General features: G+C 40.2%; 1 protein-coding gene across 1 annotated transcript in view; it reads right to left on the bottom strand.

The window, feature by feature from the left end:
- Positions 1-18,721, bottom strand: part of trpn1 (transient receptor potential cation channel, subfamily N, member 1) — a 63,812-nt gene that overhangs the window by 19,283 nt on the left and 25,808 nt on the right. The window contains exons 8-11 of the mRNA XM_079380987.1: positions 12,769-12,870; positions 3,480-3,581; positions 1,236-1,334; positions 159-359 (exon numbers count right to left, since the gene is read on the bottom strand). Coding sequence (XP_079237113.1) covers positions 159-359; positions 1,236-1,334; positions 3,480-3,581; positions 12,769-12,870 — 504 coding nt within the window. The remainder of the gene's footprint in view (positions 1-158; positions 360-1,235; positions 1,335-3,479; positions 3,582-12,768; positions 12,871-18,721) is intronic.

Below are 18,721 nucleotides of genomic sequence, written 5' to 3'. Positions count from 1 at the left end.
AAATGTATCATTGTAAGTTAACATGTGAACTAATGAGGACTTAAGCATTACCTCTTTTTCTTTCAAATTAGTTAAGATGATTCTTTTAAATGACTCCTTACTGAACTCTGCTGGAAATGTCTTCATGATAAATCAGATCCGTACAGGAGTGTTTTTACCTTTCCTCCTCTGGGCTGCACATTTGCCCCGAATCCCAGCAGCATCTGCACCACCTGCGGTTTGCAGTTCTCCACCGCGATGTGAAGCGCTGTCTGTCCATCTTTAGCCGTAGCGTCCACATGCGCCCCCTTCTGGAGCAGAGCCTTCACTACAGCTGTGTGTCCTCTCTTGGCCGCGGCGTGAAGACAAACCGCCCCTGACTGCACAACATCACACAACATCCAACCACACACAAGAACAGATTACAGAAATAAGATTAGTCACAACCAATCCTGAAAACAAGATCTAAGCAGAATTATAAAATAAATCAAGATTTTAGACTGGATTAATCTGGATCAGAATGATCTGGATTTGTAAATCCTATAATGAAAGGAATTCAGTTTGCTGCAAAGTATATCATGCACTGACTTTGCAAAAATATATAATGCAAATCTCTAATATAACAATATATTCTAAAATTTAAATGAGACTTTTAATAACTTTTTTTATTTTAATTTTTTTTTAGAATTAAACATTTTTTGCTTGATATTGACAGTTGTTTGGGGGATTATTTTATGGGACAACAACAACAAAAAATTATCTACTTTATCACTGTAATGATTGTTTGCAAAATTTCATTTTGTTCCTAAAATCCCTGAATCTGCCAATTCGAAATATTAATAAATACTATAATAGTATATAAATAACACACACACAAAAAAATAAAAATAAATAAAATGTAGGAATTACATTTTTTAAACCTTTTTCATTCAGAAATGGCTAGTAAATTTAGAAATGACAAAGAAACTTCATGTTAACACTGAACTAAACATGAAATATTGAAGCAGAAAGACAAGAAATTGTATTTTCTTGTAAAACTTACTCCAATAATGTTTTCTTATTTTAATCTTAAGAAGTTTTGAACAACAAATACTGAAGTTCTGATCCAGAATCAAAACCTAAAGAAACCTTCAGAAACCTTTTAAAGGTTTTTTTCTCTTCTTTTGAACAAACTATTTTCAAACCCTAATCCAATCTTCAAACTTGTAATAACCAGTCTACTAATAAACTATTTATTTCACAGATGTGTTGAGTACCTTGTTGGGCATGTGCAGCGAGATGCCTTTCCTCAGTAGCGTGAGAGCGGTCGCAGGGTGACCACATTGAGATGCGATATGCAGAAGTGTGTTGCCGTCCTTTATGGGATCATACGGGAGATTCATTAGAAATACAACACTGTGCTCAAATTTGCACTCAAAGTCTGCAATCACAAATAAGATATGAACTCAAATATTTCTCATCAAATTATCTGAGCTTCTCCTCCAGTGTTAATTTCGGCAACGAAGACGACGACAAAAAATATTAGTTAACGAACCTTTTTCTGTGACTAAGACGAGACGTTGACGTCCCATTTTTCCCGGGAGTCACAATTTGTTGTCGATTAACTTAAAGTTAGTGATAGGCGGAATTGCGCTAATAGAAGTGCTCTCTCTCGTGCACGCTCCACTTCTTCAGTCTCATACAGCGTGCAAGCAGTTCTCAGTTCTCAGCGCTCAAATACACACACAGCAGTCCAAATGTCTATCATGTAGAGTATCTCATGTAAATACAGTCGGTTATGGTTTAAGTGAGCGTAAACAGGTGTGTTAAAACTGAATGTGTGTCAGTATTACATGCATCTGTCTTAAATGGACAGCATTCAATTAAACACCTATCTGTGTCATTAATGTTAACCAACAAAAGATGTTAAATAAATGTATACTTAAGTAAACCTACTGTATCTGAAGTTTGATTTCCCACAGCAACGTCGTCCTCGAGTCTGGAACCATCGACATCAGACCCTAGGGTGATGACACCCAGTGGATGGTTGGTTTCTAGTCTAATAACTGGGTGTCATCACCCTAGGGTCTTACGTTGCTGTGGGAGATCAAATAAGTAGCTTCAGCTTCCTGTTTTTATTTCTGGAAAATATTTTAAATATTTCGGCACTAATGCGAATAACATTAGGTGAAAATAACTTACAACTCTCCAGCTGATCTGCCACATCCTGTAGCAAACTGGACAACGAATTACTACTTGCTGCTATTATCTTTGAAAACTCTCATCTCTATCGCTTACTGGCCTGAAGATTCGACGTGTGAGCTCTCAACTAATGATGCACTGAAGCTACACAAGGACCACCTTCCTCATTTCCATGTTACACACGGAAAAGTACAAATAAATGAATAAATAAATCTAAAAATAAATACATGTGGGAATAAATCATAAAAAAAAATGAATGCATAAATAAATAAATATCAAAATAAATGTATAAATAATAAAAATACAGTAAAAAAGAATTAGAAAAAATAAAAGGTAATTTTTTTTTTAAATCATATTTATTTTATATTTTTATTTATTTTATAAATTTTATATTTATTTTATAAGTCGTTTATTAATTAATTTATTTTCCTATTATCACATTTATTTATCTATTTATTCATTAATATATTTATTTATTCATATTTAATTTATGCAGGTTTGGTCCTCCATACCTATTCACACAGGATTAGTATTATCTGGGGACCATGTGTGATTTTTTAATTACCCCCCCACATCTGAATTTTGTGTGGTGCATTCGCACGGGATAAGCGAAGCCTGTGATTTTACTCAAATTTACTGACTTATCTCCCGGATACCCGGATGTCAAGGCTTTGAGAGTCCCGTTCTATGGTCCAATTAGATGGATAAAAAAAGAAAAAAAAAAGAAACTAATATAGTTTTGTGCCCCGCGTCATTTACATTTCACCAGGTTAAAATAATATCTCAAGCTTTATGCTTGATTTATTTGTAACGCATTAAACCTTTTCAGCTTTCTCTTTCTGCAAATTGTATGGTGTAGCGATATGAGAGCACCCAAAATACTATCAAACACTCCATCGCAGCTCCATTCTTCGTGAAAGATGGATAAAAAGGTGCACAGGAAACAAAAAGCTTGAAAAATGATATACGACCCGCCAAATGCTGGCCAAATCACAGAGATGAAGATTCGCACGGGACTAATATTATCACAGGACCTCGGTGTTGGGCGAAATATGGTAGGTCATTTGCGGGGGAATTTTTACTTTACAAATTAGACATGGCCTATTCGCACGTGATTAAGATCACAGACAACCTCCACAATTATTACAAATGACTGGAGGTCACCAGGTAATAATAATCCCGTGCGAATAGGGCTTTAGTTTAAGATGATTGACTCATTTGTGTCTGTTTTTCTTTAAGTTTCAACTGATCAAGTTTAAACTTAATTGAGACTTTATTTTTGCATTTAAGTAATAATAAATTATTTGAAAGCGGATCACCTTTGTTCTTGCTAACACACATGACCTAAACTTCTCGGTGAGGATCTCGACCGCACTGGTGTGTCCCCGCTCTGCAGCGATGTGTAGAGGAGATCTGTCCATCTGAAGCAGAGGAGAAGAGAGATATTACATAAAGAGAAAAAAATGTAATTAAATGATTAGAAAACAATAAAACACTAATTGAAAATTAATTTAAATCATAAAAATATTCAAAAATTCTATTCAAAAAAAAAAACACTGAAAATATCACAAAAATTTTACAAAAAAATACATACTAGAAATGTATCATAAAAAAATAATTTAAATAATTGTAAAAAAAAAAAAACACTGACAATTAATCAAATAATACAATTATAAAATAAATACTTTAAATAAAATAAAAAAAACAAAATAAAACTTATTAAAATCACAAAAATGTAAACTTAAAAATAAAAAAAAAACATTGAAAATGAATTAAATTACAAATATGTAAAACAAAATATGGTAAATAACAGTAAAAAAATGAAATGCTTACTAAAAATTAAATCATTAAAAATGTAAATTGCACAATAAACATTTAAAAAATGTGAAATATTTGATATGCTTACTTGTATGTTATGTGACATCAGTGAACTGAAACATGCGGATCGTACTATAATTGAGTTCAGTTTGTTTTCATTTAATTTCCTGAAGGCAATTTGAATGTATTTAGACATAAAAACACTACTACGCTATGTAAGCTTGCTTATGTATATGTTGCTGCATGAGTGTGTCTGTATGTACGCTTGTCCGTTTCAGATGTGAAGTTCATTGGAGGATCCGCCTGCCACTCTGCTGACGTCTGTGATCGTGCCACCAATTGTCTGCTGTCGGGCAGTTTAAAATCCACTCTAACATTTCAATGGCAATTAGTCTGGGCTGGGTGAGGATACGACTCTGTGAGGACTGTTCTCTCTTGTGATTTTAGTTTTTTGTTGGGGTTACGGCGCTGTTGTTTTGCAGTAGTATCAGTGTTTTGCTGGTTGTTGATTATGACTGTGGTGTGCCCCTTGCACCTGTTTGATATTAAACAATTAAGGTGACTGCTTGTGAAACTTCGTTAGTCAATGATGAAATTTGTGCAGGCTGTTTGGAGAGGTTGTGAGTAAGGTAAGCATGTCGCGACATACATTTACTTCATGTAAATTTACTTATTGTATTAGATACACCAGGCTAGGGCGAGAGGTGCTAATCTTGAATGTTTTTGTATGATTAGTCAGTATAGTGTTAGTGATTGCGTCTCGATGTTTGTTTCTACATTTTCTGTTGATAGTTTAGTTTGTTAACATTAGTTACTGGGAGTTTTTGTTTTATTTAGTTTGATTTAAGCATCTCTCTCACGCTCCTTCCTCTCCTCCAAATTGTTATTGACTGGTTCATTCATTGCTTGTCCATATTGTAAATATTTACTTTACTACTTCACTCTCTCTCAAGAACTTTAAAAGGAAATAAACATTGTGACTAAATTAATGATTTTGTTTGTGCAGTTTCTTTTCCTGCCTTGATACACACACATAAATCTTGTATGTTATGTCTAATAATATCCCTAGATGTACCACAACTCAGTGTTTCCCACACGTTGATTTATTTGTGGCAGACTGCCACAATATTCACATCAACCGCCCGCCACAAATACCCACTACTATCCACCACGACTTCAGCAATATATTTAGCAACTTTCAGACCCTTTTAGCAGCTTTTTTTCATAACAGGTACATACTGACAAACCTAGCGACTTTTTTGAAAAAAACCTTAGCTTTCATTCAGTTAAAAGTTGTCTCCAGTGCTGCTCCGCAAGCTTGAGGTCTGACTCTCCCGGCGCAGTGTCGCCTTTCTCGGCGTCTGTTCTGTGTAGTGAGAAGCAGCGCTTTCAGCTTGCTGTAACGCAGCAGATCCGTCAATAAATCATTTACAAAACAGCATTTCCAAGCACCTGTCGCTTACTGACTGCTTGGACTTTTCAATTTGAACTTAATTCGTCTGTTAAAATGCTCATAGTTTGTTACTCAGACACAGACAGTGCGCTGAATGAGATAAAACAGTTATATAGCCAAAACTAATGAAGTATCAAAACAAACTAATTGTTAGGAGTCTGGTGTGTCAAAACAAAGCACAAGACGAAGGAGTAAAATCAAAGAGTTCTTTTAATAATCCAATGACTGAGAAGGGCACAACCAAACGTAAATCCAAAATGAAAGCAGACTAAAGAACATGGGAGAACACAGGCTTTAAACGTAATCAGGGAGGAACATAAAACAGGTGTGTAACTAATTAATCAAAAACCATGGAAACAAACTAGCAGGAAGACGGAGACATAGAAACTAAACTAAAACAGATCATACATGTAACATATCGCCCCCCTCCCGGAACGGCGCGTCCTCGCGCCGACAAAGGTCCAACAGAGGAGGGAGGGTGGGGGTTCAGGAGGCGGGCGTGGAGCAGATGAGGGGCAGGCAAAAAGAAAAGGGCAGAAAAAGTTAAAAAAATAAGTCCATGGGGGAGTGGAGGGTGGGAAAAGCCAGGGAGGAGCCCGGAGCAGGAGGAGCCAGGTGGAAATCCAGAGGCCATCCAGGATAGCGGCCCAAGGTGGAGTCAACGGTGGGAGGAGCCATGGTGGAGATGGGACCGACGACACCAGGGGACCGACTGACGGAGACTGAGCCGATGGACAAGGAGCCCAGGATGGAGCCAGGCAGACGGAGAGCCAGGGTGACATCGAGGATCCGGAGGGCCTAGGCGGAGCCAGCGGCTCAGGCGACTGAGGCGGGGATCCGGAATGCCACGGCGGAGCCAGAGTGACAGAGGACGATGGTGGCGCTGAAGGGAAGGAGGAACCTGACAGAGCCGGAGGGGCGGAGTGACGAGGCGTAGCCAGAGGAGTGGAGTCCCAAGGCGGCGGATGGTCGACACTGACCAAGGCGGAGCCGGAGGGACGAGGGAGCCTGGTGGAGCTGGTGGGAGGACGGGCCACGGTGGAGACGAGGGAGCTATGAGCCAAGGTGGAGCCGATGGTTCGAAGGACCGAGATGGAGTCCAGGGCTCGGAGGCTGGAGGTGGAGACAGGGGATCCTCACGCCTTGGCAGAGCTGGAAGCTGGAAGTCCCAAGGCGATGGACACAGGAGATTCAGGGCTGGACGGAACCAGCGGAGACACTAGAGATTCAGGAGCACAGGGTAATACTTCTCCAAACCAGTCTATCAGGTCCATTAAAAAAAAAAAATGTCCTTAAGTTCCTCCGTATAGTTCCCAGAAACCAGATGCAGCCTCTGGCTTGCTTAGTTGCAAAAAAGTGCAAACATATGAACCGGCGGGACATAAGCTAAAATACACTTGCTGCACGGCGCATAAAACGTTAAAAAATGTCAATATGTGAGAGTAAGAGGAGAGCAGACATATGTATAAATCTGATGACGCAAGAGAGAACTCAATTCGGTCATGTTTTCTGAGTGCAGACACTGAAGCATACACACACAGAAAGCGCGTCTCACAGCATGTGAGTACTCTTTCACGTCGCATGAACGGAGAAATACACACAAAATGATGTCGAAATGTCCGTTTTGACGAGTACTCACGTAAACACAGCTGTGAACGTAAACAGTAGGGAGAACGTGTATCAGTAGGCCTACATTGCATCCGTCACCGTGCATTCGGTTTTGAAGGGATAGCAGCCTAATTTAGTTGCTATTGTCCGAGTCATTGATGTTAATCAAGCAACAAAAGAAAGACATACAATCACTCACTGCTCTTGACTGAAAAACTTTAGTAGCCCTAAAGATTAATCTAAATTTATTTATAGAAATAAATATGTCTGCTTGAAAGAATGATAAACAAGTTGTTATAAAGAATGCATAATTAGCCTATATAACCATTGGTATTTCATTAAAAAGAAGACCATATTCTTGTTCTTTATGAGAAGTGGTTGTGTGTCACCGCAGTTAAATTGCAGTCTATCATGATAAAAAAAACTATATCAAACCTATATAATAAGTTTGGAAATTTTAGAGAAATGCTTAATAAATGCACTGTAACTAAACCCATTAGAATTTACTGTAGATTTAGTCGACTAAAAATCTTATGATATTTAGTCAACTAAAACGAGACTAAAACTAAAAACAACTCAGATGACTAAAATATGACTAAAACTATATGGCATTTTAGTCAAAAGACTATGACTAAAACTAAATGCAAACATATGAATATGGGGTGGTGATGGCGCAGTGGATAAGACACATGCCTTTGGTGTGAGAGACCCGGGTTCGAATCCACTGTGAGACACCAATGTGTCCCTGAGCAAGACACTTAACCCCTAGTTGCTCCAGAGGCGTGCGACCTCTGACATATATAGCAATTGTAAGTCGCTTTGGATAAAAGCGTCAGCTAAATGAATAAATGTAAAATGTAAATGTAAATCAAAATTTGCTGTCAAAATTAACACTGCTCTCAACTTATCCGTCTATAAAGTCTTCATGTATTTAACAACACTTCAGCATGTTATTCTCATTAAGTGAGGGTCATTTTTTTGGATTTTTTACACAAGCAAAGTCTCTGAGAACCTGACATCTTATAATTCTGGAGACTCCAGGAAGGTTGCAGTTCTAGAAAATGGTGGCGCTGGAGACTAAATGTTTGATGGTTTACACCTAATTCTTCACATTAATTCTTAATTATTTTGCAGTTACCGTGTGTCTTATCTTCTCCACCTTTTTTTGTCTAACCTCGCTGTAACCAATGAGCATTTCGCTGACCAATGGTCATGTCTTAACTTTACAATTTCTGTATTGAATTAGTTTTGAATATTTCTCATTGGGGATTTAATAATTTTTGACTTTTCAGTAAAATCTTTTTTTTTTGGCTCATTTTATCTGTAAAAGAAAATGTGCCTAATAATTCTGCACACATGAATATAAGGAGTTTTTCACTTCTAGCCTTCATGGGCAATTATATATCACTTATAAATGATTAATTACAAAATTAATAGTAGTTATTAAGATTGATGTGATTTGGAATTGGTCAAATGTTCTTGGAAATAAATATGATCAGAATATCAACCGTCTAATAATTATTCACGCACTGTTAAGATGTGTTCACTTTAGAGTGTGCGTGATCGTGTAATCGAAAGTGAAAGTGAACTGCGAGCGCTCATTCAAATGTGATTTCACTCATTAATAGCGCAAAAATGATATACAATATTAGAATGTTTGCGGGAGCGGCACACACACGTTGCGGGAGTGGGCGGTAATGGTCAGACACTCAGCGGGAGCGGCTCAAGAAAACTCTAGGCTGCACATCAACACACGCAAAGTTTTTTTGGCGCTACCCCATCTCCACCCCAATTATTTGTGCCGTTTCGTTCAGTCTTTGACAGCACATAAAGGACAATTTTGAAATAGCGCCATAAACTAAATTGATTTCAAATTTAATTCAAGCACTTTCAAGGACCTATGTTTGTTTTCAAGTACTTTCCAAGCCTTGAATCCATATGTCTGAAATTCAAGTACTTTCAAGAAGCGTGGGAACCCTGTTGACTTGACTTCTTGAATGTTCAAGAAACCAGTCTGAGATGATTTGAGCTTTGTGACATGGTGCATTATCCTGCTGGAAGTAGCCATCAGAAGATGGGTAGACTGTAGTCATAAAGAGATGGACATGGTGAGCAACAATACTCAGGTAGGCTGCGGCGTTTAAACGATGCTCAATTGGTATTACACCACCAGAAAGCGAAAGAGAATAATGAATCCATTTAAGCCCTGGTGAGAAACACAGGAACCACTTGCATTGGAAAAGGTAGGAAACAGAGTTTTGTTAGCATTCTTCTTGCATATTTTCTCTTTCCTGTAACAGACCTTCTTGCCACTGGCAATCTCCATTGGCTTGTAATTTTTTTTTGTTTTAAAATATCTCACTTAGCATCAGTCAGTCAAACATTATATGATATTATGATAATTTAGCATTAAATGATGATAGAACTTTAGTAATTAGAATACCCATGTATGAATACATATGTCATGTTGACTGAACTTAGGTCTGGTTATTGTTTGTCATTTAGTGTTTCTATTTAAAAAAAAAGGGGGGGGGGGGGGGGGAGTAGTAGTTATTAGTACTACAAATAATACTGATAAGATAAAACTACTACAAATTCTACAACTAATAAGAACAATATAAAACGCACTAAGGATTATTGAGCTGCTGGGTTCATGAATATTAATCAGGTTGTCTGCATTCGCTCGAACTGATTCGCTGAAATCAAAACAGGGAGGATAATAGATGAGCGCCAGTCAATGAGATTGTCGTTTGCGCATTAGTCCCGCCCACTACTGGAAAACCCGGCAGTTCTTAAAAGCTGAAGAATTCCATAGGAACTCTGTTATTTTGACAAGAAAATACAACAAAGGATATCATTCACATGTAGCGCGTCAATTCTGCATGATATGTAAGACCACAAACTGCAGACTTGGCAACATAGCGTGCCAACTTGATGCTTCCTCTGAAGACTGCTTAGATGTGTTCGACTTGAAGCAGCGCAGCTAGACCGATCGCTGTGTGTCATCAAATACTGCGAGCGCTATAAGAGAGCGGACGTCCCCTTGTGCTTTCTCTCGCCGTACTTTGACGTCATACACCGATCGATCTTCAAGTCGAACACACCTCTTTACTCTCGCGTGTCACGTGACAGAGTGTAATCGCAGCCTCTGCGGTTGAAAAATTAAATTTTTTCATATCACGATATTATCGCAAATGCAATTAATCGCTCAGCCCTAGCACCCGGTGTGGTCTTCCGCTGCTGTAGCCCATCTGCTTCAGGGTTTGACGTGTTGTGCGTTCAGAGATGGTATTCTGCATACCTTGGTTGTAACGAGTGGTTATTTGAGTTACTGTTGCCTTTCTATCATCTCTAACCAGTCTGCCCATTCTCCTCTGACCTCTGACATTAACAAGGCATTTTCGTCCACACAACTGCCGCTCCCTGGATATTTTCTCTTTTTCGGACCATTCTCTGTAAACTCTAGAGATAGTTGTGCGTGAAAATCCCAGTAGATCAGCAGTTTTTGAAATACTCAGACCAGCCCGTCTGGCACCAACAACCATTCCACGTTCAAAGTCACTTAAATCCCCTTTCTTCCCCATTCTGATGCTCGGTTTGAACTTCAGCAAGTCGTCTTCACCACATCTAGATGCCTAAATGCATTGAGTTGCTGCCATGTGATTGGCTGATAAGCAATTTGTATTACCAAGCAATTGGAAGTGATGCAGTGGACAACGAAGGACAAACAGACAAAAATCGGCAGTCACCGACAGCTGTTACAGGACAATCAAGCGGCAGCAAAGAGGTCAGGAGGGAGTAGCGGGCTCAGTGGGAGCAGGAGTTTACGTGGCTGAGGAGGGAAGGCGGGAAAATGTTCTGCGTCATCTGTAGAAAATCTAACATGAGTAATGGATTTGTCCGAGGGTGCACAATGAAGCCGAAATCAGCACTGATTGATCATAAAAGTAGCCATAACCACAATGAAGTGTTACGAGTGGTCAACCAGAGTGTGGCAATGGTCAAGCATGTCGAAAAATCACAGGCTGCCTGTAACGAGGCATTAAAAACACAGTTTAGAGTTGTGTTGCATATGGCAAAAACAAACACCCCGAGCCACCAATATCCTAACCTAATACACCTCTTACAGTTCGCTGGGTGTCCAAACCTGAACAGTGCACACATGTACACCCACCACGACACTGTCAGTCAGATGGAGGAGGCTATAGCAATGACTATAACTAGGCGCGCAACCAGTTCAAGTCGATGAGGACCAGGAGGAAGATTTGAGTTCAGGCAAATAGCCCAACAGAACATTGTCTGAATCTAGTTTGTTTTTTTTTAAGTTATGTTCTTATTGTAGTCTAAATAATATTTTGTAATATATTTTGTTGTTTGTATCAGCCTGTTCAGGCACAAATGGTCGTGTTTTAATTCCCTCTGCTATCAGTACGAAAAAAAAACATGAAATTGTTGAACATGAATTTTTTTTGCAGTTTTTGTTCATTTGTTCTGCTCATAAATTAATAAATTAATAATTTAGCCCATGTGCTCGTCCTGTAAGTTCATGATTAAAATGTGAATGAAAACAAAAGCTATTAGAAATATGAAAATTAAAATGACGTGTAATAATAGATTATGACAGAATTTTTACGACCCTTTCCGTCTCATTCCGACAATGAGAAAATCTAGCGTGACCTCTGATATATATATATATATATATTTATTTTTCTTCATGCACCTGTTCTGTAGCTATATTCTAATTTTTGATGCAAAAATGTACTGATATTGCCACGTTGTTTGTACATGGCTAATTAATTTGAAAAAAGTCCTCCCCAAACTTCCCACTGCTGTATCTGGCTCCCTCATAGGCTGTAGGTCATCGCCAATGTATTTTTCAGTCAGAACTCATTTCACACAGCAGGATTGTGAATCACCGACAGGTCCAGATATTTAGCATGCCAAATATTTCACGAGCGTCAGCTACGCATCGGCGATTCTCTCAGATCGCATCTTTGATAATTCACACTGCGTGATTGTCACTCATGTGAACGAGCACCGATTTGCCTCCGATTTCAGGCATTTGTCGACAATTTTGCAAAACCTGTCGGCGAGTGAAAATCAGGGCTAAAATCATGCAGTGTGAACTCGGCATAAGCTTTATTAAATTAAAGAAAATATTTACAGCTCTGGAAAAAGTTAAGAGACCAATTGAAAATTCTTAGTTTCTCTGGATTTACAATTTATAGTTATGTGTTTAAGTAAAACATATATATATTTTTATTTTATTCTGTAAACTACTGATGATTTCTTCCAAATTTTAAATAAAAATGTTGTCATTTAAAGCATTTTTTGACATTTGGTCAAAATAACAAAAAAGATGCCATGTTTTCAGACAGGTTTACCATACCAATGTTTGAATATATTTGTTATTTTTGACCAATTGTCATTTATGCAAAAAAAAAAAAAAAAAGCTCTAAATGAAATATTTTTATTTGAAATTGGGAAGAAATGTTATCAGACCCTTATAGAATAAAACAAATATTAACATTTTACTCAAACCCATACCTATCAGATCCAGTAATTACAGAGAAATTTCAAGAGGTCTCTTAATTTTTTCCAGAGCTGTATATTGTATTATATAATATTAATATATAGATCAAAGGGGTTTGGCTGACAAAAACATTTGGGAATCCTTATCTATAAACAGGCAGTCTTTATTACTTATAATATAATGTTTTCAGTCTCACCTGGTCTAAGATGTTGGGACTGGCCTTGCAGTGGTATAAAAACTTCAGCATGTTCTCGTCTCCTTCCAGAGCGGCGATGTGCAGAGGAGTCTGCCATTCATTCTGTAAACAAACAAGGCATGATGGGTAATTAGCTCAAGACCACTCTGTCCTTACCAGTTAGAGAAATCGCACAGCAATGGAAACACAATGTTTGTGTTTCATACAGCAGCACAGCATTGACTCATATGTTCTCTATATTAGCAAACCTAAGTTTCTTCTTATTGCTCTCCAGGTTACTAATAGCTGCTCGCATAAAATTCAAGGCATTGATGTTTGCCTACAAAACCACCACTGGCTCTGCACCCCTTTACCTAAATTTACTACAGACTTATGTGCCCTCTAGAAGCTTGCGCTCTGCAAGTGAACGTTGCTTTATTGTTCATCCCAAAGAGGCACAAAATCACTTTCACAGACTTTTAAATTAAATGTTCCCTCCTGGTGAAATGACCTGTCCAACTCAATCCAAGCAGCTGAATCCTTATCTTCAGGAAACACATCTCTTGCATCTACACTTGAACCTCCAACACTAGCACTCTCTATTCTATCTACTCGATATATATATTAGGGATGCTCCGATCAGGACTTTTGCAGCCGATACGGAGTACTGATTTCTTGTCATGGTGATTGGCCGATACCGATGCTGATGCTTCAAGCTTTATATAACATATGTAATAATGGTATATAAATAATCACAAAAATTATTCCTTATACAGTGAACATTTTAATATTCCTTTAAATTACCCAACGCAGAGATGGGCTCGGACTCGAGTCGCATTTTTATAGCCTTCAGCTTTGACTTGACCTGAAATGACTCCAGACTTTCCTCGATGAGGAGGAAAAGGACTTGTGAATATTTTAAAAGCAACTCGAGTCTTTTATCCTTAAATACTTCTATAAGTGCATCCGCACCCCAGCATCCATCCGGACCGCAAGCCGTAACAGCAGCACCATTTTAATAACAAGCGCTCAGGGTCATTTATGGTAAATATCTTTCAGCGCTATATACTCTAGTATTTTTATCTAAAGCTAAACGCGCTTTATTCGAGCCCTTTCAGCTCCGTGCGCTTTCTCTCTCTGGACATGCGTCGGCGCCAAGTTCAAGAGCAGCCGCGGTTATTTTAGCAACAACAGAAACATGGTGAGAGGCAAAATTATAGATTACTTTCACTAAAATAAAGCAGAAAAAAAAAACAATGCTGCAAATATAGTTAATTTTCTTACTATCTATTCTATAACCTACGACTCAAACCAGATGTAACAAGACGTTTCTGATCTACATTTAGCATCATTAATCTGTAGGCTAAGAACATTTATATATATTTAAACACCAATATGGAGAAGTCTGATGTAACTCATAAGGTTTAATACTGCCCAATATAAGACTGAACAAAACAGAGTAGTTTGATCACGGTTATTCACGGGCGCTGTGGATAATCCGTGGGTCGGGTAATAAAAAATGCATTCTAATTATTTGCTGGTGGATAAAATAAATCATAAATGATGCAATATTAACTAAAAAATTTTTTAAATACATTTTTTCATTAGGAAGACAATTTCATTTGTGTTTGTGTGTGTGTTCTCGCCTGATCGGGAAGTTGCAGTGACAGAAACGGTGACATTCCAGATAAAGTTTAAAAGGAGTAAAGCCTCTGTTAATGCTATTAAGTAGGCTAATATGACCAAAGAAGATATGTTTTATAAATAAATGTTCAGCCGTAAAGCCTGCAGTGCAGTGATCACTGAATCTGCTGTTAAAAATGAACCACCCATTCATCATATTATCATGCAAAACATACACGACATATAGCGAATTTTTCATTGTTTCTCGAAACGTCATAGCATTTCCACACCGGCGATGACTTGCAGCATATGTCCCCACGCATCATATACATCGTCACACGTTGACAAATGTCTAAGTACCGATCGAGTCATGAAATGTGATTATCGGCCAATACCGATCGATTGGAGCATCCCTAATATATATATATATATAAATAAAACATTGCTACTGTACGTGTACTGCATTAGACTACCCGGGACTTGTCACAGCACTTACATATTATTGCTCTTCTGTTGGTTTTGATTGCATCTATTGTCCTCATTTGTAAGTCACTTTGGATAAAAGTGTCTGCCAAATGACAATGTAAATATAATGTAAATGTGTGTGTGTGTCCAACTTATGAAGATGAAGCACTCAGACACTCTCTAATGAATGATGAATAACTTATCAGAAAGCACTTAAACGTGAATCTGAAACTCAATCTGTGCTTTCTTCGATTTGGATTCAAATCAACTACCAATTCAGTCCCTACCAGGGTTATTATCATTAACATTTTTACATTTATTTTAGTTAGTTACCTTGGCAACATTTCTAATTTTCTTTTCTTTTTTTGTCTCATTGGGATACTATTATAGTTTTTATTAATGTTTTGAAGTAGTTTTTGTTTTCACTTTAATCTTTGCAAAATTTAAGTAATTTTGTTGTTCAGTTTTTAAAGTGTTTTTATTAAATTTATTTCAGTTTTAGTTACTTTAGTACAAGGTTTGTACTTTAGTAGGGTTTATTTGATAGTTTTAGTTATCTATAATAACCCTGGGAGCAATATTATGATGCAAATAATCATCCATAAGTGCTGTCTGTTCATCCATCCCTGACCTTTAACAGGACAAATATTTTCCTCCATCCACCCTTCAAACTCACTCGTCACTCGTTTCCAAGCCTCACAGAAAACTCCAGACCGCTCCAGGAGCAATCACAGCTGTCACAGCAGACTTTAAAGGTAACGCTCACTGACAGCATTAGTAGTTTGGCTTCTTTTCTGACAGCTCAAGGATGAAGATTTTTGTGTGGAACTCATTTTCACTATGCTTTAGAACAAATAATCCACTCTTCATAATTCAGGCATCTCATGTTAGCAAAAGTGTCATTATTTCTCTAACAAAACTAAAGAAATATGAACAAATATGTTGAAAGGTCCTTTAGATGTCCTTTAGTAAGATGGCGCCGGTGAGATCGGCTGCCGTCACGACTGCTTCTTTTTTTTTTCTTCTTCTTTTGTTATTTTTTCGTATTGTAAACCATAATCACCGGTTTCTTTTTGTAAGATGGCCATTCTTACATACGACAGGGCCACTCTTATTTCTATTGGTGCACAATGCACTCACCTTTCGCCGTTTCTGAACCCGGACCCATCCTGGCCGAGCGAGATCCTGAGAAGGAACAAAGGACGCGACCCGTACCGGCGTCCTCGAGGGAAACGAGCCGGCGTCAGGAACAGGCTGAGGGCACGCGCACACCGCGCTCCCTTACCAAGTGTCCTGCTCGCCAATGTCCAGTCGCTGGATAACAAACTCGATGACCTCAGGGCAAGAGTCAAGTTCCAGAGGGACATTCGGGACTGCAACCTTCTCTGCTTCACCGAGACATGGCTGAACCCAGCGGTACCAGACCATGCCATCCAGCCGGCCGAGTTCTTCTCGGTTTACCGCATGGACAGAACGCTGGACTCGGGGAAGACTAGGGGAGGTGGAGTATGTCTGATGGTGAACAAACACTGGTGCGACAGCGCGAGCATTGTTCCCCTCTCACGCTCCTGCACACCGAATCTTGAACTTCTGACCATCAAATGTCGCCCTTTTTATCTCCCTCGGGAATTTAGCTCGGTCATCGTCAGTGCCGTTTATATTCCACCTCAAGCGGACACGGACACTGCGATATGGGATTTACATGAAACACTACACCTTCACCAGACACAGCACCAGGACGCCGCATTCATTGTTTTGGGAGATTTCAACAGTGCCAACCTCAAGCGTGCACTGCCGAACTTCCATCAGTACATCAGCTGCCCCACCAGGGGCGAAAGGACATTAGATCACTGTTACACCCCATACAAGAACAGCTACAAGGCACAGTCACAACCACCGTTTGGGAAATCGGACCACGCCGCCATCTTCCTCATGCCTGTTTACAAACAGGGGCTGAAACAGGAAGCCCCGGTGCAGAGGGAGGTCCAACGCTGGACGGACCAATCGGTGGCCGCTCTGCAGGACGCGCTAGATGACGCAGACTGGGACATGTTCCGGCGCAGCTCTGATGACGTCAGCTTGTTTACGGAAGCGGTTGTGGGATTTATAGAGAAACTAATGGATGATACGGTGCAGAAAACCATCATCAGGACGTTTCCCAACCAGAAGCCGTGGGTGGATAAAACCATCCGCGACGCCCTGAGATCCCGCTCCGCTGCCTACAACACAGGGCTCATCACCGGGAACATGGATGACTACAAGGCTGCATCTTACAGCGCGGCAGAGCCGTGAAGGAGGCAAAGCAGCGCTACGGGAGGAAACTAGAATCGCAATTCCAACATGGCGGCTCTAGGAGCTTGTGGCAGGGACTTAGAACCATCACGGACTATAAAACACCACCCTCCAGATCGGGGAATGCGGACGCTTCTCTGGCTGACGAGCTAAACACTTTTTATGCTCGCTTCGAGGCTGCAGCTAATCACGCTAGCGGCGCTAGCAGTGCTAACTGCATGCACGCTGAGAAAGCCGGTGAGGACAACGTGTTCACCATCACGGAGCATGACGTGAGGAGGGCATTCAGGAGAGTGAACATCAGGAAGGCAGCAGGACCAGATGGCATCACAGGTCGGGTTCTGAAGGCCTGCGCTGACCAGCTAGCACCGGTGTTCACCGAGATCTTCAACCTCTCCCTGGAACAGTCCATAGTCCCCTCATGCTTTAAGCAGTCCACCATTGTTCCTGTCCCCAAGAAACCCCAGCCCACCTGCCTAAACGACTATCGCCCTGTAGCCCTCACATCAGTGGTGATGAAGTGCTTTGAGAGACTGGTCAGAGACTTCATCATTGCATCACTACCAGACACACTGGATCCACTACAGTTTGCGTACAGACATAACCGCTCCACAGAGGATGCCATCTCACACCTCCTCCACACCACAACAAGTCACCTGGACTGCAGAAAAGGGAATTATGTAAAAATGCTGTTTGTGGACTACAGTTCAGCGTTTAACACCATAATTCCCTCCACACTCACCTCCAAGTTGGAGGTCCTTGGTCTCAGCACATAATTGTGCCAATGGATCTCCAGCTTCCTGAAGGACAGACAGCAAGCCGTACGGATGGGTAAACACACCTCATCCTCCATCACCCTAAGTACTGGAGCCCCTCAAGGTTGTGTTCTGAGCCCCCTGCTGTACTCACTGTACACTTATGACTGTGTGGCCACTTCCAACTCCACCACCATCATCAAGTTTGCTGACGACACTGTTGTGTTGGGCCTGATCTCAGACAACGACGAGACGGCCTACATACAGGAGATTAAGAACCTGGAGAGTTGGTGCCAGGTGAATAGTCTACACCTGAACATCAGCAAAACTAAGGAGCTGATAGTGGACTTCAGTACGAAGCAGGAGCGGTCATAGCAGCCGATCACGATCAACGGGACTCCAGTGGAGAGAGTGGACAGCTTCAGATACCTGGGTGTTCACATCACGCAGGACTTGACTTGGTCCTGTCATACCAGCACCCTGGTGAAGAAGGCCAGGCAGCGTCTGTACCATCTGAGACGCTTAAGGGACTTTAGACTTCCCTCTCGGGTGCTTAAGACTTTTTACACCTGCACCATCGAGAGCGTCCTGACGGGCAGCATCACTTCCTGGTTCGGGAACTGCACTATGCAGGACAGACGAGCCCTCCAGAGGGTGGTGCGTTCAGCGGAACGTACCATTCACACCGAGCTCTCTGACCTGCAGGACATCTACAGCAAGCGGTGCCTGACCAGGGCCAGGAAGATAGTGAAGGACCTCAGCCATCCCAACAATGGACTCTTTTCTCTGCTGCGTTCAGGGAGACGCTTCCGCTCCATGAAGGCGAACACAGAGAGAAT

The sequence above is a fragment of the Barbus barbus genome, assembly GCF_936440315.1.
Source record: "Barbus barbus genome assembly, chromosome: 27".
Taxonomy (NCBI): Eukaryota; Metazoa; Chordata; class Actinopteri; order Cypriniformes; family Cyprinidae; genus Barbus; species Barbus barbus.
The sequence above is the reverse complement of the archived record's forward strand: the minus strand, read 5'-3'. Positions and strand labels throughout refer to the sequence as shown.